This window comes from Microtus oregoni, unplaced genomic scaffold, assembly GCF_018167655.1.
Source record: "Microtus oregoni isolate MIOR12 unplaced genomic scaffold, Mior012 000044F_000, whole genome shotgun sequence".
NCBI classification, from domain to species: domain Eukaryota; kingdom Metazoa; phylum Chordata; class Mammalia; order Rodentia; family Cricetidae; genus Microtus; species Microtus oregoni.
In genome coordinates this window covers 118007-141288 of record NW_024543211.1, presented here as the reverse complement: position 1 = coordinate 141288, position 23282 = coordinate 118007, and the positions used below count along the sequence as shown (strand labels likewise).

At 38.0% G+C, this 23282-nt stretch overlaps 1 protein-coding gene across 1 annotated transcript; it reads right to left on the bottom strand.

Annotated features, from left to right (window-relative positions):
• Positions 1-995: 995 nt before the first annotated feature.
• On the bottom strand, positions 996-22643 carry LOC121434575 (zinc finger protein 120-like). Its single transcript, XM_041633511.1, has 4 exons — positions 22624-22643; positions 2840-2966; positions 2405-2465; positions 996-1380 (listed from the first exon to the last, which is right to left on the bottom strand). The coding sequence occupies exons 1-4, from the start codon at positions 22624-22626 to the stop codon at positions 996-998; spliced, it is 576 nt and encodes a 191-aa protein (XP_041489445.1). The 5' UTR covers positions 22627-22643.
• Between the last annotated feature and the right edge of the window lie 639 nt (positions 22644-23282).

Below are 23282 nucleotides of genomic sequence, written 5' to 3'. Positions count from 1 at the left end.
CTCAAAAAAAGGTTTTGGCCATTAGTTTGCTGGTTCAAACAAAATAAAGAGATATCATAGTGCTTGAAAAGATTTTTACACTATCCATTTTTATCTACACAATAACTGCTATTGGCTAACTGACTATATGTGTGTGGGCTTAAGATCTTTAAAAAATAAGTTATAAAAAGCCCTCCGTTTCTTCCACAGGTCCAAATGATTAGGGTAATATGCATAAGCTTTCTCAGATTGATTACACACAAAAGTCTTACTCCTGTATGAAGTACAAAACATTAAAACACTAAATTCACTTAGAGTTTCACTATAGTATGAGTTTTCTCATATTTTTGAAGAATACACACACCGAGTTCATAGTTTTCTGCAAGATGGTTTATTTTATGCATTTGGAGATGGTTGTGACAAAGGATTTACCACAGACTCCATTCACAGTTATCTCCCCTGTCTGTGTTCTTTTATGCATTTGAAGATAAGATGTGAATAGGCTTTCTCACACTACTATACATTCATAACGTTTTCCTCTACTGTGTGTTCTTTTATTACCTTGAAGAGTACAGTGGTCTCCAAAGGCCTAATCACACTGACTACATTCATAGGGGTTCTATCTAGTCTGTGATGTTTTGTATTTTTGAAGATGGCTGTTTTGTGCAACGGCCTTACCAAAAATATTACAATCATAGGATTTCTCTCTAGAATGTGTTCTTCTATGCAATTGAGGATTACTGTGATGTGCATGGCCTTACAACACTGATTACATTCATAGAGTTTCTTTCTCTCCAGTAGTTTTCTTTTATGCAATTGAAGACTATTTTGATACGCAAAGGCCTTACCACATTCATTACATTCATAGGGTTTCTCTCCAGTATGTGTTCTTTTATGCAAATGAAGATGAGTATGTCGTGCAAAGGCTTTACCACACTGATACATTTATGAGGTTTTTCTCCAGTATGTATTCTTTTATGCTTTTGAAGACTACTGTTGTCAGCAAAGACCTTACCTCACTGATTACATTCATAGGGTTTCTCTCCACTATGTATTCTTTTATGCTTTTGAAGATTACTCTGATCTGCAAAGGCCTTACCACACTGATTACATTCATAGGGTTTCTCTCCAGTATGTGTTCTTTTATGCTTGTGAAGAGTACCATTTTCAGCAAAGGCCTTACCACACTGATTACATTCATAGGGTTTCTCTCCTGCATGTGTTTTCTTCTGCTTTTGAAGATCAGTTTGACATGCATAGGCCTTACCACACTGATTGCATTCATAGGGTTTCTCTCCAGTATCTGTTCTCTTATGCTTTTGAAAATCAGTTTGACATGCATAGGCCTTACCACCCTGATTGCATTCATAGTCTTTCTCTCCCGTATGTGTTCTTTTATGACTTTGATGAGTCTCATAAAGAACAAAGTCTTTATCACCTTGACGATATTCATAGGGTTTTTTTCCAGTGTGTTTTCTAAGCACTTGAATATGACTGTGATAAGCAAAGGCTTTACTGCATTGCTTACTTTTAGAGGGTTTTGCTCCATTATATGGGTTTCATTCCTTAGCAGGTCAGTGTCATAAGACAAGACTTTAACACCGTGAGTATACACTGAAAGTTTCTTCTCTCCATTTTGATTTTCTTCAATCCTACAAGGATAATTGGCACATTTAAAAGCTTTGCTACATTCAATACACTGCTGAACCTTGGTATTTGTATGAATTAATTTTATAACTTGTTCCAATTCTAAAATGGAATTAGTTATTAAGGTTTTATAACTCTGTATAAAATCATGCTTTCTTTTTAATTAGGGTTCAGTTCGCATCTAGGAAAATAAGTATAATGATAAATTCCTTTGTTTCATGGTTTACCTTTTGACATTTACAAAAACATTTTATATGTTATTATTCATATTTTAGAAGACAACTGATTAAACTGAGAGCTTTAAAAACTTTACTGCATTCATAAATTTTACTATACTTGAATCATATTATATTTGCTAAGTGAACTAGGACATTCAGAAGTATTTGCACAGACCTATAATTCATGGGGAATTTTTGTAATGTTTATATATTAATAATGATGGTAGAAAACCTTCATTATTGCATACTTGAATGAAATTCAACAAGTATACTCTACATGGGAACTACTGCTTATCTTCTTTTTGTTCTTAAGGAGAGGTATGTTTAATCTTTCCATATCCCTATGCTCATAAGCTTATATCAAGGGTACTGTATGATACACCTAGTAAAGGAAGAATAATTCACATACATGAAATGGAGGTATATGGATTTGTGAGGATTTAATAACCATCTATGCACTTAGCTGTGCTTATTTGCACTGCTGCTTTTGTTTAAAAGTTCTAGGAGAAAGTGCGATCTCATCAGAGGCACATTGTTATCAACTTGCACATGAAAATTACCTTGCATGTATTCTAGAACATTGCCAATGTTCTTCAGTGTAATGGTCTTCCCCAATGTATCCTAAAATACAGGACCAGAATATATGTTATATCATTGAACAATGTGCACGATTTAGCTTATTATCTTAAGTGCACCTAAGAACTATGACTGCTGTATTCACCTCATTCTTTTTCTAAATGAAATTGCAGAACAAAATCCTTAACCAAGGAAAAGTTGCTTCCATATTTTATTTTATTTTTTATTTTTTGGTTTTTTGAGACAGGGTTTCTCTGTGGTTTTGGAGCCTGTCCTGGAACTAGCTCTTGTAGACCAGGCTGGTCTCAAACTCACAGAGATCCGCCTGCCTCTGCCTCCCGAGTGCTGGGATTAAAGGCGTGCACCACCACTGCCCGGATGCTTCCATATTTTAAAACATGAAGGAAATTCATTTTTACCTATAGAAATGAGGTTCTTGTAGGTTTCCAGCATTACATCTTTATAGAGATTCTTCTGGGAAGGATTGAGCAAATTCCACTCTTCCCGGGTGAAGTTGATATGCACATCATCATAGGTCACTGTCTCCTAAAATATACCATAAATGTTCAAAATGGAAAGCATGACAGTGACAATGTTAGAAACATACTTCTTTTACAGTATAGTCATATGATTCTGGTGTTCCCCACTCTTATTCCATGACTTAGACAGTCACTTTAGAGGAAAATTGAAAAGCAGAGTGAACTCTGTCATTTCTGTACCCTTTGTATGGGATACCACCCCATAAGAGCAACATCTATTGAGAGGAAGAGGTATTGAAAAAGATCAACAGAAAAAAAAAAAAAGATCAACTGTATATAGTATGCATGAGAAAATTGTATAAAGAGTTACAGACCACACAAAAAAAGTAATATGGACACACTGGGTGTATTGGTGTATTGTGCCTTTAACCACAACACTCAGAAAACAGAGGTGGGTATATTTCTCTCTGAGTTGAATGCCAGTCAAGTCTAAGCAATCAGGTCCAGGACAGGTAGAAGTACACATTAAATTGTCTCCATTGCAAAAAACAGTGAAACAAAAAAACAAATGGGATAGAAATAACTTAAAGGTTGTTACTGAAGTTCTTACAAGTAATTTTGCATTTACTCCAGTTCTGTATTCATCTTCCAGACATCTGAAGTGACATAATTTAAACTGTCATACCAATAACCAAAGCAGTTAAAATGGACAGATGAAAACACTAGAAATATAAATGTTGGTCACAAATAATCAACAGAGAGCTGGAGAAAAGGCAGAGGAATTCAGAGATCTTGCTGGTCATGAATGGAGGTGGGCACATTTTCCAGTACTTACATGGGGATCACAACTTTCCTTTGTTCCATGAACAGGAATTCTGAGATCTTTTGATCACTTCGGTGACTAGATACCCATGTAATGAATATCCATGCAGACATATAAAATAGTCATATTTGATTTAAGAAAAATCAAATCAAGCATAACCATCCAGAAGAAATTCATGCACCTCCAATAACTGACTCAGAATTCTAAGGCAGTGTTAATGCCATAAATACATGGTATCCTGGGAATCAGAGTGAAACCCTCTTTCAAATTTTAAAATCCAAGATATGCATGAGGCACTGCACAGCAGCATATAGTTGACATATAAAAAAACCTATATTACAAGGCTATCACCCAATAATATAAAAATGTATAGAGCCAGAAATGATGCCCCTCTCTACTTTCAGGAATATGGAGCCACACAGTAAGGGCTACTTCAACAAGCAAAGAAAAAAATTAAAATAGCAGGTTGCCAAACTCCTTAATAGCAACTGTTTCTGCTATATCTTTTTTTAACCTATAGAATATAGGTAATATATAGAATATAGAAATCAAGCCTATAATCATGGCAAAAATATTTTAGTATAAGACGGAAATTGTCTAATTAATGACAAGCACAAAACAGTAGATACAAATATCAGGAAATTAGTTGAGTTTATTGAGACTCATCACATACAAAGAGGAATTTCATCTAGACAGGCTTCTCTTACTAAAGATCCACAGGAAATTGAAAGGAAGCCACAAAGGAAAGAAACTTTTTCAAATACATGATCTTTTCTGGGAGGTTGTTCATTCAATCAAGTACATTCTGACCCCGGCCACTATTGGCTCAAGGTCAACAATGGAAAAATTGCAGTTAGTCATTTCAAGGATAGACATTTAATGATCCTCATCTGCAATGGTCCCTACACTGTCCAAATGTGTAATGTCTCCTCTGGCACTCAAGACAATCTGTTGACAGCAACATCTTATAAAACCTGAAAACCTCTTTCTAACATCAGTGGCACAAAATACCATTAACATCCCAAAAGAGAAAAATAAAGACACAGTAAGGGAAGTTTGAACCAAGACTGAAGCAGAGCAGGATAAACATCAAATCCTGTAGCTCTCTTGTCAGATGTATGGCTTCAGTTTCAAATGACTTAAATGGCCCTATCCTTGCAACTTCTCATGCATTTCTCTCTTTGGTAACTTCCACTCACTATAAGCAGCTAGGTCTCCATGGAAGTTGTGTCATAACTTAGGTATCTTAACATCTTTGGGCTCAAAATGTAACCCAGTATGTTGTGAAATAACATTTTTAAGTGTGTTTTATTTATTTACGCTGTGGAAAATTGTTTTAATGATGCAAGGAATTGCTGCATTGGTTTAGCTCTGTGAAGTTTTGATGCTTTGCCTATTTAAAATACCTGGTTGGTGTAAAAAAAAAAGATTGAATGACCAATCACATGGCAAGAAAGGACAAGCAGGGCTGCCAGGAAAAGAGAATACATGGGAAGGGAAATCTGGGAGGAAAACAGAAAGAAGAGGCAACAGGAGGAGAAAACAACAGGAACCTTTAATCCAACTACACAGCAAGCCATGGAGTAAGAAACAAAGAGAGGAATACAGAATAAAGATAAAGGCCAGGGGGAAATTGTAGAGAGAACAATTAAGTTAAATCAACATGCCTTGAAACAAATCAAAATCAAGCATTTATAAGAAAAAAAATAAGCCTCCATGTGTGAAATTTAATTGAGAACTGGGTGGCAGGCCCTAAAGGAACAAGAGAGGAAAAGATACCACACCACACCCAGCTTCGATCCTCACAGCTTCGTGCAATGAACTCTCACTGTCTCCTCATTGGGCTTCTGACTCTGCCAAACACAGATGCCTGCAACAATGGTAAACTGTAACCATAAACTAAAAATCCATGATCTTAAATTGTGATTCTCTCATGTTCCCAAGACCAATACATTACCGGTGATGCTGAGAAATTAGATCTCTTAATTGCAAAGAACACTAACGAGCTTGGACCACAAGTGCAGACAGTTTTGAATGAAGTAGCTTCCTGAGACTATGAGTCACATTGCTACCCTAAAGTGAAGGTTTAAGTGTATGGAGTCTTACCCTTAGGGCACCTTGATAAGCTTCCACTGCAGAGTAATGGCTTTTCTTTAATGATAATTAACTCTTGGAAAATTCCTGCCTGCTTTAACACAAAATGCCCTTTGAAACTATCTTTTTATTTTCTTTTATTTCTGCCCTACTTGGATTTTTTTACTGTGCACCTAAATGAGTCATGAATGATAACCATTGAACAGCTTCAATATTCCGTTTAAGACATTAACCCATTACTTTTGAATTTGGCATTACTAAAGTTCTAGTGCATAGGCAGAAGAAGAAAAATTGTGGAGCCAAAATATCACACAAAAGTCTGGATGGTCATGACACACGCCTTTAATCCCAGCACTGGGGAGGCAGAAGCAGGTGAATCCCTCTGAATTTGAGGCCAGCCTGGTCTACAAGAGCTAGTTCCAGAACAATAGGACTGTTTCACTGGGAAACCCTGTCTTGAAAAACCAAAAAGAAAAAAAATCAGACAAAAGTCCTCAGGATTGGTTTTTTTTTATCAAGTTTATTTTCAACTGAAATCCTATGATCTCAATACCCACTCTCTGCCATTACATTTTAATTTTCCTGGTCCTATAAGAACAGTTAATTATGTTCATGTTTCTTTTTTGTGTCACATAAAAATCTTGATATCTTCCACATTGTGGCAAAAGTCATCATTCCTATATTCTACTGACAAACAAAATCAACTTTTGTGTTGTAATTGTTTGTGCTGCCTGCTTTTATGCTACTGTGATTAAATACTCCAACTGAAAGCATCTCAGGCAGTAAATGGGATTATTTCATTGATTGTGTCAAATCACACTCAATCATTTTGGAAATGTAGGAGAAACTGCACGCTAACAATTGAAGGCAAAACACATTTGCAAAGACTGTTTACAGCCTTTCTCTTTTGCCTAGTCTCTACCTCATGCTCAGAATGCTCCATATCCCAGCACAGGTCCACCTTCTTAGGGGCTTCCTACATCAATCATCAATCAACACCATCTCTCACGGACACAGCAGTTTCTGGCTATTATGAACAGAGTCGAGCAAATGTCCTTGTGCTGGGATGGAAGAGCGAGTTTTGGGAATATGCGCAAGAGGGGGATACCTGAGTCATGGGGTAGATTGACTCTCAATATTCTGAGGATTTTTGCATATTGATTTTCACAGTGGCTGGATTTTTACAATTTTGCACCGCAAGAGCAATGAGTCCCCTTGCTCCACATCCTTGAAGCCTTAGCTGTCACTTGTGTTGTTGAACTTATCCTTTCTGTCAGGTTTATGATGAAATCTCCTGATGGCTAATGATACTGAACATATTTTAAATGTGTCTCATCTATTTTAGATTCCTCTACTGAAAATTCCATTTAGAGGTGTACCACACCGTATCTGAATTATTTGGTTGCTGTGTTGTTGCACGACTATTTTTTACCCTGAGTGAGGCAACCCAGAAGCACATAAATCAAAATGGTTTACTCAGTTATAAGTGGATATGAGCAGGTAAGTAAAGTACAACCATAGTAATCACAGTCAATCACAGTACAAGCCATAGATGCAGAAAGGCTAAGTAACAAGAACTGCTCTGGGGGACATGCATGGATTTCTCTGGGAAGACAGAATAGAATAGATTTTGTGGGTGCACTGGAGGCAGGTGGGGATGGGAACAAGAAAGATCAAGTAAGCAAGGGACAGAGATGACGTATAGGAGGGAGAGATGATAGGAATAATGGAGCTTTTTGCAGGAGGTATGGAAAGAGTACACTGCAAACTTCCAGAACTACAAGAAAGACACTATTGAAGATTCCTAGTAGTGAGGAATACAGAGGCTGAACCAGCCTTATTCTGTAATACATACGGCTCCCATTGGTGGGATTGGGACACAAAGTCAGTCACTAAACTGAGAACTATACTTGTTCTGCTAGCAAGATTCACTGGGGAAAAAGTGGCTTAGAGTTTGTGAAGTGAACAACCAATGACTGATCTTTTAATCCAAGCTGTGAGAGGAAGCCAAGGTCTGATACTGCCAGGATGGCCAGGAACCAGAGCTTGATGGCTTCCAGAATTAGGGTAGAACCAAATACAACTAAACAGGAAAAAAAAATAAAATGATTCATATCTAAAATCATAGATAGATTCCCAGGAAAAATGCCACCAGAGAGAATTCTTCCAGCAGCTGATGGTTACACATGCACAGATCCCTACCCAAACATTACCTTGAGTTCTTGGAATCCTGTGGAAGGAAGGGGTAAAAAATGTAGGATCTGGGGGGTTTGTGGAACCCAGGAAAACCAAAGCTACAGAATCAACAAAACAAGTCTCATAGGGTCTCAGACAAAATGAAGTGAGAATCATGGAACATGAACAGCTCTGTGCATGCCCTGTGCATGCATGCTTTGGTTGTTAGCTTGGGGTGTTTGTGTGATTACTAACTGTAGAACTCTTGGTATCTCTTACTCTTGCCAATTTTTGTGACCTTTTCATTCCTATTCACTTGCTTTGTCCAGTTTTGATAAGGGATTTTTACCTAATTTTCTTGAACATTTTTTTTAAAGATTTATTTATTTATTATGTATACAACATTCTGCCTCGATGTATGCCCGCACACCAGAGGAGGGTGCCAGATCTCAGTACAGATGGTTGTGAGCCACCATATGGTTGCTGGGAATTGAAATCAGGACCTCTGGAAGAGCAGCCAGTGCTCCTAACCTCTGAGCCATCTCTCCAGCCCTTTCTTGAACATTTTTATGAAGGGTTTCTTTGATATCCCTTGGAGGCCTTCTATTTTATGACAGATGAAAAAGGAGCAATGGACCTGGGGGAATGAGGACTGTGGAAAACTGGAAGTGGTGGAGGAACTGGACGCAGCAGTCAATATGTATTGTATGAGAAAAGAATAAATAAAAGAGAAAATAAAAAAATTAAATGCATTTAGTCTGAGTTTTTTGAGCTTCATAATCTGTAATAACCCAAAAAGCACAAATGTCTATAAACTCCTCTGGAATTCCAGCCAACCTCTTGTCTGACACATTTTGAAATTTCAAGTAACAAATTAAGGATTTCCAACATGCAATGGCATAGGATAAACTCCCATTCAGAAAAAGGAATATAGTTGTGCTTCAGCCCCAAATTCAAGCAGAAAATCCTTGCTCATGTGCACATCATCCCAGCCAGAAGAACAGGTAGGCAGTCCACCAATCTATGAAACTAACACACTCACTAAATTCCCAGATACAATCCCCAACAAGCTAGGGCTTGTTTGTCTGGAGGAGATTATATATTGTGGAATCATAATTCCATGAGTATGTGAACTTAGAGATAATATTAATAAAGCTCAAAATATGCCTGTCTAGGGCTGTAGAGCTGGCTCAGTAGTTTGGAGCACTGACTGCTCTTCCAGAGGACCTGGGTTCAATTCCCAGCATTCATGTGGCAGCTCACAACTGTCTGAAGATCCAGTTGCAGGGGATCTGACACCTTCACACCAATGCACATAAAATAAAGTTAAATAAACCATAAAAAACTTTAAATGCCTATTAAGTTTGACATGCAAGCAGGAGAAGGTGATTGTAAAGACTTAGATCATCAGTTGAAATTTGACATGGCAGTATATGCTCAACTTAATATTACAGCAAAAAAAAAAAGTCCTGGTACAAATTACCTTGCACTGGAAAGAAAACAAAAAAATTGTCTAAGATGAAACAGAAACCTGATGAATTGTTTCAAGATTTTGTTTCTCAATTGATGACAACTGTAGGGAGACAATTAAGAGATTCAGAGACTGAACATTACTTGAAAACAGTATATATGCTGTCTGAGAAATAAACTCGGAGCTGTTTGGTACTGGCCTTCAGTCCTATGGCCTTCAGTGGTTTAACCTATGTTTGTGTCTTCATTTCTCTTGATCTAAATTTTCCTCAGTCTCAGTGTCCTTTCCCAGGGAACCCTAACTGAATTCTGCTGGACAGACCATATGGAGTATTCTACCAAGCTTGAACAAAATTGACTACAGGTTCTGTATGATGTTGCCCTGAGATAAGGAATTTTGTTGCATATGCCTTCTATAAATAAAGAGATTAGCTAGATACATTCTACACTGTAAGGTACATTGCTTGGCTTTCAATGCAGAGCAAGGGTCTTCCGTTTAATGGTGTAAAATCCTTGAAAATCTCTCTTTTTCACCACTGGACTGTCATCTGAAATTACCTAATGCTTTTCTTTCTTTTCATTCCTTTCTATGTGTTTCTTTTTGACTGTAGACCTAATGCAGTCAGCAGTAATAACTATCCAACAGAAATAATATTTTTCTAAGATATCAGTCTATTACTCTTTAATTGTGCCTTAATAACCTTCTTGGCATATAAAAATGTTAAGAAAGATTTGGGGCCAAAGAATCACAAAAATAATCTCTAGGAAAATTTTTATAAAGTCTTCTAAGCACCTGTAGTTACTTACCAGAACAATATCACCTAATAAACCCACAAGGAAAGAGGACAGACTTGGGCTGGAGGGACCAGAGCTAGATGATGCTAAGAAGCTTATTGACAGCAATCAGAATTTTTATATATTTATCAAGAACTGAAGTTAATGGCAATTTCTGGGCTCAAGACATTTATGGTTCCCCCAGATGCCATGAAGATTGTAAGCTATACAGGGAATACAAGTTCATTGTCTCAGACCAGTTGCCCTATAAAGCTTCTGAGCTTCCTTGACTACTAAGGGATTATAAAGAGAAACACAAATTAGCCTGAATGCCTCTGTGAGTGAGTCCATCAATCTGTCAGGAACTGGAAGTCACGCTGTGCCCCAGTAGCCATTGACTTAACCTGAAATCCCTGAGACACAGATCTCTCAGGACTGATAGTCCAGATCAACTCCTTTTTGCCCATTAAAATCCTATGACCCTGCCCTCCACTGCCTGCCAGCACTGTCAACGTTCCAGGCTTTCAGGTCCTACAAGAACAGTCAGTTACGCTCTGTGTAGAGCTTTCCTTGACTTTTGGATTTTTGCCATCTAAAGTCTCGATATCTTCAAAATTCTTCCTAAGTCCATATTTCCAAATCCATTGCAGCAACAAAATCCCTGTTGAGGCACCATTTTTTGTTGCTACTTTCATCTCTGTTGCTATAATTAAATTATCTAACCAAAAGAACTGTGGAAATGAACGGGTTTATTGGGTTGTTATGCCTAAGTCAGAGTACACCACTGTGGGAGTTTAGTATCAAAACTCAAGTTAATCACTGAAGGCAAAACATGCAGAACCATTGTTGCCTAATTTTCTCTTTTGCCTTGTCACTGTCTTGTGCTCAGCTAGCTCTCTTCATCAGACCAGGCCCACTTGCTTAGAGACATTGCCAACTCAGTGGAAGATCTTCCAACATCAATTGTCAATCGACACAGTGTATATCAGACACAGATCAGACATTCTGATCTGAGCACATGCTTAATTGATGTGCCCTCAGGGGAACCTTGGCTTTGTCATGTTGACAGCTGAGGCTGATAAGCACACAGACACAATATATGAGAAGGTTTTAGAGAACCAAAGACAATGTATTAGTCTAGTCAATGAGCTAAACAGCAAAGACTCAAACATGAAGACAGCAGCAACTAGAAAGCACAGACATGCCAGGAAATGGAAAGGGGTTAGCATCTAAGATCAATAAGAGAAAACTAAAACTGTTTATCCCAGAAACTATTATAAATGAACAATTAAGGATCAAATAGCATAAGCAATATTCTGAATACAAATAGGTGAAGGTCTATAATTTTCAAGAAAATGAATGATGTAATAAGTTTACGGTTCAAAAAAATAAAAAAATATAGATGACACCATTATAAAATACAATACAAGCACAGATCTACAAATATATATGTTATGTCCATTAAACATGAACTACAAGATATTCATCAAAATCAACCTCCAAGAAATCACTGGCATCCTATAGACTCCAGTTCTCTCCTTTAGCAATGATAGAAAATGGCTTGGGTGAGAAGGGCTGTTCTAAAAAAGTCAGAAGCTTCACTTGAAGTCTTCTGATGGTTTTACTTTGTAGAAAATAGTTTTGCTTATTAAAACATTTCATTCTCTTATGATAAAAAAAATAATGTGTCTCAGGATAACTTAGATAACATTTTGTTACCTACAATTGGTGAATGAATGTAAGTCTGCATCCCAGTGAGGAAATAAAAACTTTTTAATAGAAATTTCAAGAGAACAGATTTTTGAAGAATCAGGGTACATGTAAAGCAAATTCCTTTGCCCTGACTTTAAGACACAAGCACCTTTGCAAACAAGGTTATTGCTATTTCTTGTGTATGTTTGTGTATGGGAGACAATGTCTTGCATATGTATACAGGTGACACACAGAAAAGGAGGTTGTCAGATCTGCTGGATTGGGAATAGTAGAGATTTATTAACCTCCCATCTTGAGTGTAACTATCTGAACTCAGGTTACTCACAAAAAGAATATGTGCTGAGCCACTTGCCAAGACACATGAAATCTTATATCCAATAAGTCAAGTCTATTAATATTGATAAAAACAAGAAAAACAAATCATAAATAAAGAAATAAAAAATGATCCTTAGGAAGATGATGCATCAAAATTAAGATTTTGTGTCTGGTAAATTTTCACAATTAAATGAATGGAATCCAATGAGTTTGTCCAACAATTTACAGCAGGAAAGCTGAATACAAAGCTACATCCACAGTGGAAACACAAAGAACACCCAAAGAGATTATGTATTGTTCATACCAACACTTAGGTAGCAAAGACTCAAATATGAAGATAGCAACATCTATAAAACACAGATACACCAGGAAATGGAAAGAGGCAAGCATCTAAGATAAAAAAAAAAATGAGCCTCTCCAGGTAAACTATTCCCAAAACCAAAACTTAAGACTGATCACAGAAAATACTTTCTGAATAAAATTGGTGAAGGTCTACCATTTTAAAGAAAATGAATAATATAGTTAAATTACAGTCATACATTACAGAAAAAACCAGGTTCATATGACTTCTTTACTTTCCACAAATTCACATCAATCAAGAATGTTTATAAAATTTGTGAAAGAATAAGAGGGTTGGAGAGAAACAAAGAACAGAAGCAGTGAAATATTGTCAAGTTTAAATCAAAAGACCAAGGAAAACTTAGGTAAGGAAAAATGTGAACTTGACCAATGTTACCCAGCTGCCTTTGATAAGAAGTGAACAGAAATTAAATAATCACAAACTTCACAACTTTCACAAAGGTTTTTCAAAGTGATCCTTAAACTGTTATTTCTGACCCCTAAGTTACTGATGTCTTCCAAAGAAAGAAGCCTCATGATATAAATGCTGTATTTCCAATGGGGGAGATTTCTTTCAATGGCTCTCCTGCCCATCATGCTTTCTTCTGGTTTCTGGGAAAGGCAGCCCTACTGATGACCAATCCCAAAACAAGCATAAAATGATTTAAAATGGATTCCTGCTACATGGAATATGGCAGGAGATGTGGATTGTGTACTATCTCACTGTCTAACACGATGCACACCTGAGAAGTTTCTGCACATCAGAAATTCCTTTTGTCTTCTGGAACTAAGCTTCACTGTATGGTACATCATTGTGGCTAGTAGCAACATCATGTTAAAAGCCTACAATACACGTATCGCTGTAAAATGTTTAATATCATCCTTTTCCTAGCAGGTACCAAAATATTTAAAACCTTTATAACACAAACCTGAAATTAGAATTAGATGAAAACTTCTGGAATCTAGACATTCAGTTTTTTAATCTCACTTCTCACTGCACAACAAAAGCAGTGACTATGTGGATACTCTGGAGAGTGATACAACCTGCATCATATTCTTCATTTCCAGGACTCCAGAGTCTCCCTTTACCCTGTAAATCTCTAAAAAGGGAGGCTCAGAGAACAAGGGCCCCTTCCACCATGAACCACATGGACCAACATGACTACAGTCTGTCTCATGGTCCATTCAAGTCACAACAGAAATGACAGTTCAACAGACCTGCTCTGAACACCTTCCACTCAACATGGTATAGCTTTTGGTCTTCCTACAACAGAGGCAGAAGAGAAACATGGAAAGAACCCAAACCTGCCACTAGTACTCCTGATTGCTAACCCTTCTCAGAATTCCTAATTGGCTAGGGTCAACTAACTGGGCCTCAGGATACTAGCAGCTCCTGTACAGGATGACTAGAGATTAAATGACTCAGACAGCACAGTTTTTTCAGTTCTGCCCTCCCAGCCCAGAAGACAGTTCCCTAGTTCACTTTGTATTTTAGTACACATTATTCCCCTCTCCTAGAGCAAATTCTGTTCCTCATCCAAAATAGAAGATCTGGGTAAAATGTTTTGGTCCCGCCAAACAGAACTGTTACTTTTCTGGATTAAGATTTTCATCTTTAGAGAAAATATATAGGACATCTTTAATGGGCTGTAATAAAAATCCCTAGTTTCTGGAACATATGGCCAAAATGTCGGTTTCAACTTTTGAAAATGAGTTTTGAGATTAAACCTGTATCATATTCACATTGTCTTTGCTCCCTCCAAGCCCTAACATGACCCCAATTGTTTTCTAATTCATGGTCTGCTCTTTAACAACAGTTACACATTAATAGTAGTTATTTTATGAATGTGATACTATAGATATAGCAATTAGGTTTAAAATAAGGTCTGTAACTTACCCAGATTCTTGATTGCCATGGTCTGTGCACATCAAACAATGGTCAATCAGAATAATCATACCGCATCTACAACGGACTGCTGATTCCACATAGGTAATCTCAACTACTGTTGAAGGAGGAAAGCTCTAACCCTCCATCTCTCCTCTGCCTTTCTGCACTGTGTCTCCACAGCTTCACAGTTGGTCAATGAGCTCAATCCTTGCACAGGTCCCTCTTCTTCTTAGTCCCCAATAAAAGTCAGAAAGATCAGCAGACACTCATTAACTCCTCTATTTTTCTTTCTCATTGCTAGTCAAGGCCAAACCTGGAAGAAGTTGCAGGTTTGTTTTCCCAGCACCGGGCAGCAGAGGCAGGATTACATGTTCAAAATGATTCTCAGTTACCTAACATGAGGCAAGCCTAAACTATAGGAGACATTTATCTACAAAGAAATCCAGTCAACATCATGAGAGAAATGAAATGAAACTAGTCATGACTTAGAAACATTGGAGAACAGAAACAAACAGAGATAAGAGCAGCAATACACTGAAATTAAATATTTGAAAATGATTCCAATAAGTGATTTCTAAATTGATAAAAATATTACACTTTTAAGATTAAAAAATCTTTGTATATTGACTTTGAAAAAGAGTAGGCCCTTCCCTAAGAGAGAACATCATTAATAAGAGATAGATTGATGTTGCCCATATGTAGGTGTTGGCTGCTGAGATAGGAAACCTTGACAAGAAGAGTTACAATAGTCACAATCAATGGCTTCTTTTCCAAATCTCTGAGCAGAAACAACTGTGTCAAGCAAGATCATTCATGTCTTCATAGGATTGTTTCCTAATTGCAAATTCAATGTTCATTGGCTCATGATAACCTTCCCAAAATGTTCACCACTCACCATCTGTTCTGTATACATTAACATGGCATTAATTAAAATAAGCCATACTGGGAAATTACAAAATCACTCCCTGTACCACAGTCCAGTCCTTTTTCATAATGGTGGCACCAACACCTGATTGCCTATGCTGTGTCCCCTGCAGTATACAGAATAATCCATTCCTCCTATTGTGGTCTGAAGACAGAAGGAGTGCTCCATATGCAAATCCTTTTCCTGTGACTGCATAGAATAGTCAACTACATGACTCAAATGGATAATTTTAAAACTGGGAGGTGGTACAGTCTTTTTATTTAAGAATTTTGAAAGTGTAATATAGAGAACAGCAAGGTCATTGCCCTGGACAGCAACAGACCAAGGCCACCTAAGTCAATATAGCAGAAGTTGTCTCAGAAACAATTTTTCTAACAAGATGGAAATGCAGCTGTTCTAGGACTGATATGCCTTTGCATTGAGAAACCACTTCACTCACTTAGGAAATTAATAAAGAAAAATCTGTTTAATGATGGCATGCATCCATCACTGGCTAATGCTCAAAGAGGAGCAAACTAAGAGAGATTTTGAGTTCCACATATGCTATTATCCTTGAGTGTCCTTTAGGTTCAGGCTCCAGGTTACACCTTGAACAACTGAAATAAAAACAGAAAACTTGCCAGGCTAGACATTTAGGCAGACAGGAGAGCTACACGACATGGTTATTCTCAGAATAATTTCTTAAGTACAAGGGTGACCTGAGACAGCAGGGAATTCTTCACTGACAGTGTTCTGACGTGAAGGTCACAGGGGATGAGAAAGACAGGACAAGTACAATGTAAAAAGGATAGAAGCTAGGTTAAGGTGGACTTGGAGAAGATATGGCCTATGCTTTGTAAGCTTCTTAAGAAAAGTAGTATCTTCCCAGGCAATGGTGGCACAGGTCTTTAATCCCAAGACTCAGGAGGCAGAACCTAGTAATCTCTGTGACGTTAAAGCAAGCCTGGTCTACAGAGATTGTTCTAGAATAGTCAAGACAGTCTAGGATAGTCAGGTCAGACCTACAGAGAAACTCTGTCCTAAAAAACAAAAACAAAATAAAAAAGAGAGAAGAAGAAAAGCATCCTGTATCTCGTATACTTCCAGGGAGTAAATGGAAAGAAATGGAAGAATTTTATGAAGTCAGTAGAAACTATTACACAATGGGAAAAATTTAGGAGGAGGCTAGTCAAACAATTCTACACAACAGGAATACAGGGCATCTCAAGAACTTTCCTACGTGCAGAGTTGGCTTGGGGACTGAAAATCATAGCTCCATATGCTAGGAAGAGTTGGTTTCTAAGAACCAGAAGAAACTTCTCCACAAAGGGCTTATCGCCAGACCATTACCAGTGCTTCCAAACATATTCCTGGTTTTAGATAAGGGGCTTTGTTTTATTATCAATACATCGGGCCCTAAGGGAAGGCTTCCAAGAATGTTCTTTCTCTCTGCCTGAGGTCCTAAATGAAAGCCTTGATTGACCAGGTCAGTCCGTACCAAACAGTATTTTGCTTTTCAAATATTTGTCAGCTGATGTCATTTTGCCCATCTGGTAGAACTATGCTTTTCTTACAAAGAAAGGGGAACTTGAAGGCACACCAGGCCTTAAGGTTGGTTGTGACCCTCTAATGCCTCCTTGAACAGCTTGTTAGAGGCCTGTTTTTTGACATGAGGAAGAACCAAGAAGTTTAAATGGCTTCTTTGAAATATACCTTCTTCTCAGTACCTCACAGATCCTTTCTAACATGGACCACAAACATGTTAACAAAGCAAACCTTGACACACAAAAAATGGAATAACCCCCTGTGTCTTACCAGATCACTATGTTTTAAAGTTAGGATTTAACAATACTAATCATAGAAAGCCTAAAACCTCATGGAAATTGAACAGTGATCTATTAAACCACCCCTAGGTCAAGGAAGAAATAAAGAAAGAAATTAAATACTTTGTAGAATTCAACAAAAATGATGGGACAGAATACCCAAATCTATGGACACTATGAAAGCAGTGCTAAGATGAAAGGTCATAGCGCTAAGTGCCTACATAAAGAAAGTGGAGAAAACTCACACCAGTTACTTACCAGCACACCTGAAAGCTCTAGAACAAAAAGAAGCAGACTCACCCAGGAGGAGTAGAGGATAGGAAATAATCAAATTGAGGGCTGAAGTCAATAAAATACCAAAATTAAATCAAGACCAGATGAACAATTCAAGTGAGCTTAAAACCTGCAAGGAAAGAGAAGAAGTAATCAAAAGCCTTCCAACCAAAAAGAGCCCATGGAAAGACAGTTTCAGTTCAGAATTCTGTCAGAACCAAGAAGTAATAACTATACTCCTCAAAGGGTTCCACATAATAGAAACAGAAATAAGATTGCCAAACCCTTTTTATGAAGCTACAGTTACCCTTATACCAAACCACACAAAGATTCAAACAAGGAGAATTCCAGACCCATCTCACTGATGAACATACATGCAAAACTACTCAATAAAATACTAGCAAATCAAATCCAAGGACACATCAAAAAAATCGTCTACCATGATGAAGTCATCCTTCATCTCACAGATGCAAGGATGGTTCAACATACAAAAATCTATTCAGGGTCCTGCCCTCTTTAAGTTCCTACCATGACATCCTTTAATAGTGAACAACAATATGGCAGTATAAGCCAAATTATCTCTTTTCTCCCAATCTTGCATTTTGGTCATCGTGTTTCATCACAACAGAAACCCTAATTAAGACACCACATTCAGTTGATATGTATGAGAGACCTGCTCTTCTCTAAAGTTAAACAAAGAAGAGAGATTTGGGGGAAGGTTGGGACAGAGAGCAATGGTGGGAGGAAACACTGCAATCAAGATGAAAGAAGAATAAATAAAAGACAAATGAAAGAGAGGAATGAGGAAAACTGAGGGAAGATTGGGTCAAGGAAAGATGAAAACTTAGCAGGGCAAATGACAAATCTTGTGGCTCTATCTCAGGTATATGGGCTTTATTTCCAAAGGGTTTAGAAAGTTCTGTACCTGCTGAAGCATTAGTCTAATTGACATTTAACAATAAGAAATCAGGAGTCAGAGAGCAGGGTAAGAAACTGAAAGATCAGAGAAGCAGTTAACCAGCAAATTGTGACTACCACCTCTTCAGTCTCTCCATGTTAGTAAAGTGCTAATATTCTCTTAGGCCTGCCTTAGGAATCCTGACTCCTATCTGTCCAGAGTCCTCCAAACCTCTATGGTAAATTTTGGTCAGGTAGTGATTAGCTCTGCTGTAATGCTAAGCAAGCTTTATTATCAGAATATAATCAAAATATCACGCATTTCCCTATTTGTCTAATTAAAAATGAAGGTTTTAACTAACACAGTAAAGCTATATACACTAAATACATTAACTATATATAAGATATAAAGGGGAGAATTATACTAACAATGTCCAATCCATTTGCATTTGGTAAATTTAGAGAAAATGTTTGATCATCTATCCTATCTTAGTAAGCCCAAGGTGTTGTACCTAAAGTACTTTTTATCCTAACTGGTATTACTAACCTTAAATAATGTTTCTGCCTCTTAGCCTTATATACATTATACATTTTTTAATTCATTTTTTTTCAATTTGTTAACATGCATAATTACAATTATTGAGCTTTTAGCTCCATCAGAGAACTCAGAGGGATATAATATTCCCTGAGTAAACAGGAAGTATAAAGCAAACAACATTTAAAATGAAGAAACAACACCACCTGTGTATGTAAAATAAATTTTTGTCAGGCTATAGTGGTGCATGCCTTTAATTCCAGCACTTTCACAGCAGAGGCAGATATATCTCACTAAGATAGAGGCCAGCCTGTTCTACAAAGTGAATTCCAGGAAAGCCAGAGGAATGTGTCTTTAAAAAAAAAAAAGGAAACAAAATGTCTTTTTGTTTCACCTTGAAAACACACCTAACATGATTATAATAAGTGACTGTTAGGCCAATTTATTCTTTTGAAGAGGATATTTTATTTGGATGATGTGTTATTTTTTAGATACCTCGGTTGTCTAGTGGTTTTTAGATTCCTTAGTTCAATGTTTTCATACTTTTGTAAAGACAAAACAAAACTCTGCCGGAACCCTACCTTTATGAAGATTTATTGTTGGAAATTATATTTAATCAAAAGGAAGACATCTGTTAATCTTACGAATTAGTTAAGATTGAATGGTAATGCTCTCTGATGAACTACTGTTTCTTTTACTCAAGGGATTTTTTATTTATTTATTTATTTATTTACTTAATTATTAAAGATTTCTGTCTCCTCCCTGCCACCACCTCCCATTTCCCTCCCCCCCCCAGTCAACTCCCCCTCCATCATCAGCCCGAAGAGCAGTCTCAAGAGATCTTTTTGTTTGAAGTTAATCTTTAAGGATTGAAGTGGTATCTATAACTTTATTCCCCAATTTAATTCATATCTTGGTTTTTATTCTGAATGCAATGTATCTTTAAACCATACAGGTTGGTTTAATTTAGCAGGGCTTTTTTATTATCTAATGTCTCCCCACAGCTGTTGTTTCCTTTTTACTAGCATTTAAAACTGTAAAAATTAATAATCTATTCTGTAACCTATCTTTATGGCCTTAATTCCTCCTTTCTGCTAACTGAGCATATATTTTAAGATGCCTGATGAAGTGTTAATCTAATTAATCTTTTCAATCCCAAAACAACCTAAAAATTGTTTAAAATCTGCTTTCTGCTACATGGCATAGAGCAGAATATGTGGATTGTGCCCTATCTACCTGTCTACCACACTGCACACCTGAGAAATCTCTGCACATCAGAAACTCCTCTTGTCCCCTGGAACTAAGCTTCACTGGATCCCACCATTGCAGCTAGTGGTAACACCATGTTAAAAGCACTCTACTCTACTATTGCTCTACCAGGTCCTAAACAATTTGTAATCTTTATAACACAAACCTGAAACTGGAATGCAATATTCAGAACTTCTAGAAACTAAACCTTCAGTTTTCTAATCTCTCTTCCCACTGCACAGCAAAAGCAGTGCCCATGTGTGTACTCTGGACAGAGATACAACCAGCATCATTTCCTTCCATTCCAGGGCTGCAGTATTTCTATACACAAAGAGGCTCAGAGAACAAGCACCACTGCCTACATGAACCACATGGACCAACATAACTGCAGTCTAGCTCATGGTACTTCCCAGTCTCAGCAGAAATGACATTTCAACAGAACTGCTCTGAACATGCCCCACTCATTACAGGATTGCTTATGGTCTTCCTTACCACTCCCTACAGCAGAGACAGAAGAGAATCATGGAAAGAACTGACAAACTGTCTGCCCACTAGTACTCTTGATGTCTAACCCTGCTCAGAATTCCTCACTGGATAGGGCCACCTAGCCTAGCCTCTCACTATTAGCAGCTCCTCTACAGGAGGATCAGAGATCAAATGACTCAGACAGCACAATCCTTCCATCCAGTTCTGCCCTCCCAGCTCAGCAGACAGGGCCCCAGTTTAGACAGTTTGTATTTAGTACACATTTTCCCACTCTACTAGAGCACATCCTCTTCCTCATCTAAAGCACAGGGTCCTTTGTGTGCACATTCCATTACATATCCACTTTCCAGTTCAGCATCCCATTGGCTCAGAGATGGAAAATCCTACAGACAAACAGGTCACATTCATAACGTAACTACTGTTAGAGTGTAACTGTGGTTACTCTATAACTGTTGTTAAAATAGAACAGACCAGGAATTAAAAAACAATCCAGGGATCTTAGGGCTTGGAGGCAGCAAGGAGAATGTAAATATGATGTAGTTGTCATCTCAAAAACTATTTTGAAATCTTGGGACAGACTTTATGGTCATATACTGCAGAGACTAGGGATTTGTATTAGAGCACAGTAAAAATTTTTCATGTATTTTCTCTAAAGATCAATGTCTTAATAGAGAAAAGTCCTGTTAAGTAGGGCCACAACATTTTGCCCAGATCTTCTATTGTAGATGAACTACTGTAAGTACAGCAATTAGGTTTAAAGATAAGGTCACTCCCTTTCCCAGTTTCCTTTTGGCACTGGTCTGTGGACTGCAAACAATGGTCAATCAGGACATTCATAGAGCATCTACAGTTGACTACCTGATTTCACATAGCTAACCTCAACTACTTATGAAGGAGGAAAGTTTTCACCCTCAGTCCAGCCTCTCCTTTTCTGCACTGTGTCTCCACCAGCTTCAATAAACTCTTCCTCCTACTGTAGTCTGAGGACAGAAGGAATGCTCCACATGCAAATCCTTTCCCTGCAACTGCATTGCATAGTCAACTACAATTATAAATGACTCTCATTTATAATTTTAAAACTGTGAGGTGGTGCAATCATTTTTAAAGGAGTTTTGAAAGTCTAGTGTACAGGACAGCAAGGTCATTGCCCTGGACAGCAGCAGACCAAGGCCACCTGCATCAACATAAGAGAACTTGTTTCAGAAACTATTTTTCTAACAGGGTGGAAATGCAGCTGTTCTAGAATTAATATAACTTTCATTGAGAAATCACTTCACACACTGACAGTGGCAAACTGTAATGCCTCCTTGAAAGGCTTGATAAAGGTTGTTCTTTGATATGTGGAATCAACAGTGGATTCTTTGTAATAGTTTGGAGCCAAATATCTGGACAACCCAGTTGAACAAAGTGTACCCTAGCATCCTAAACTCTAACAGCCCTGAATAAAACACATTTATCTTTTGGGTTATGAAGAGGCAGTCCTCCCTCAGCTAATTCTACTTTGTGAGACTGAACTATTTCCAAGGCATTGGCAAATCCTTTATATCACCAATTCTCCTCTTCTACGTTGCAGCTAAAAGTGCTGCGCTACCCAACTGGTGAGATGCCTTGATACCATCCACATAGTTAAACTTAAATGGAGATTGTATGTAAAGTTAAATGCAAAGTGCGCAATATCGAGAAGATTCTGAAGAACCTAGGCTTCACTGACTTTGGCATATTGAAGTTGACAAGATGTTTGTACACACAGCACCCTGCTCCCAATTCTTTAAGCGGATTAAACCCAAAGCGTAAAGTTATTCAGAGGTCTGTCCCTAGGTCTAGGAATTAACAGGACCACGTGGGACTTCACAATGCAGAGAATCTGGCGGCAGGTTCCCACGCGTATCCTGGGAGGATGCACCATGCTGTCTCCCGCACCTCACCCTCTGCTCCTCCCCATCTGGAGACAGCATTCCCCTGCTCACCATGTTGTGGTTTCTCAGCTCGCCAAAGCTCCCAGTTTATCAACTTCCTGCAGCAGTAACTTCACCGGAACACAGAAACTTCACCGGAACACAGAAAACAAATGGCGCCAGCTCCTCTGCAAAATCGAGACTGAATGCGGTGCCCGGAAGAGCCCTGCACAACATCTGACTGACAGGTCACCTGGAGGGCCTGATTGGCTAGTGAGGGAGGCCTGAGTGACAAGAACACCTCCCACAGGACTGAAGTGCGCTTCACAAGACAGCACAGAGACTTTGGTCCTCTCCAGCCACCTGAGTCAAAGATCTTTTCTTGATTGGCCGAGATATGCATTTCAATAGCACTTGCCCTGGCTATAAAAGCCGACACCATCATAATCTTGCACTCCACAGGAACTTTCCCTTTTACCTCCAGAATACGACCTGGCCAGTTAGCTTGTACAGTGCACTGTGCTGTGCTAGGTGGGTGTAGGGATTCCCTGTCCCACAGGGGAAAGATGCCCAGAACATTAACAGCTAAAGAGAGTTTTAAGGTCACAAAAGGAGATGTTAGTTCTGTGGCTTCATGCTGAGGTCAGATGAACTGAAGATACTTTTTACATGGTTTTCACAGGGATTCACACAACGGAAAAGAGAAAAGGAGGAACCAGATCTCAAACAAG

Coding starts and splice junctions, on each gene's coding strand:
- LOC121434575 (XM_041633511.1), bottom strand. Junction 2,466..2,839: donor CAAGAACCTCATTTCTATAG/GTAAAAATGAAT, acceptor CCTGTATTTTAG/GATACATTGGGGAAGACCAT. Junction 1,381..2,404: donor TGTTCTAGAATACATGCAAG/GTAATTTTCATG, acceptor GACTCATCAAAG/TCATAAAAGAACACATACGG.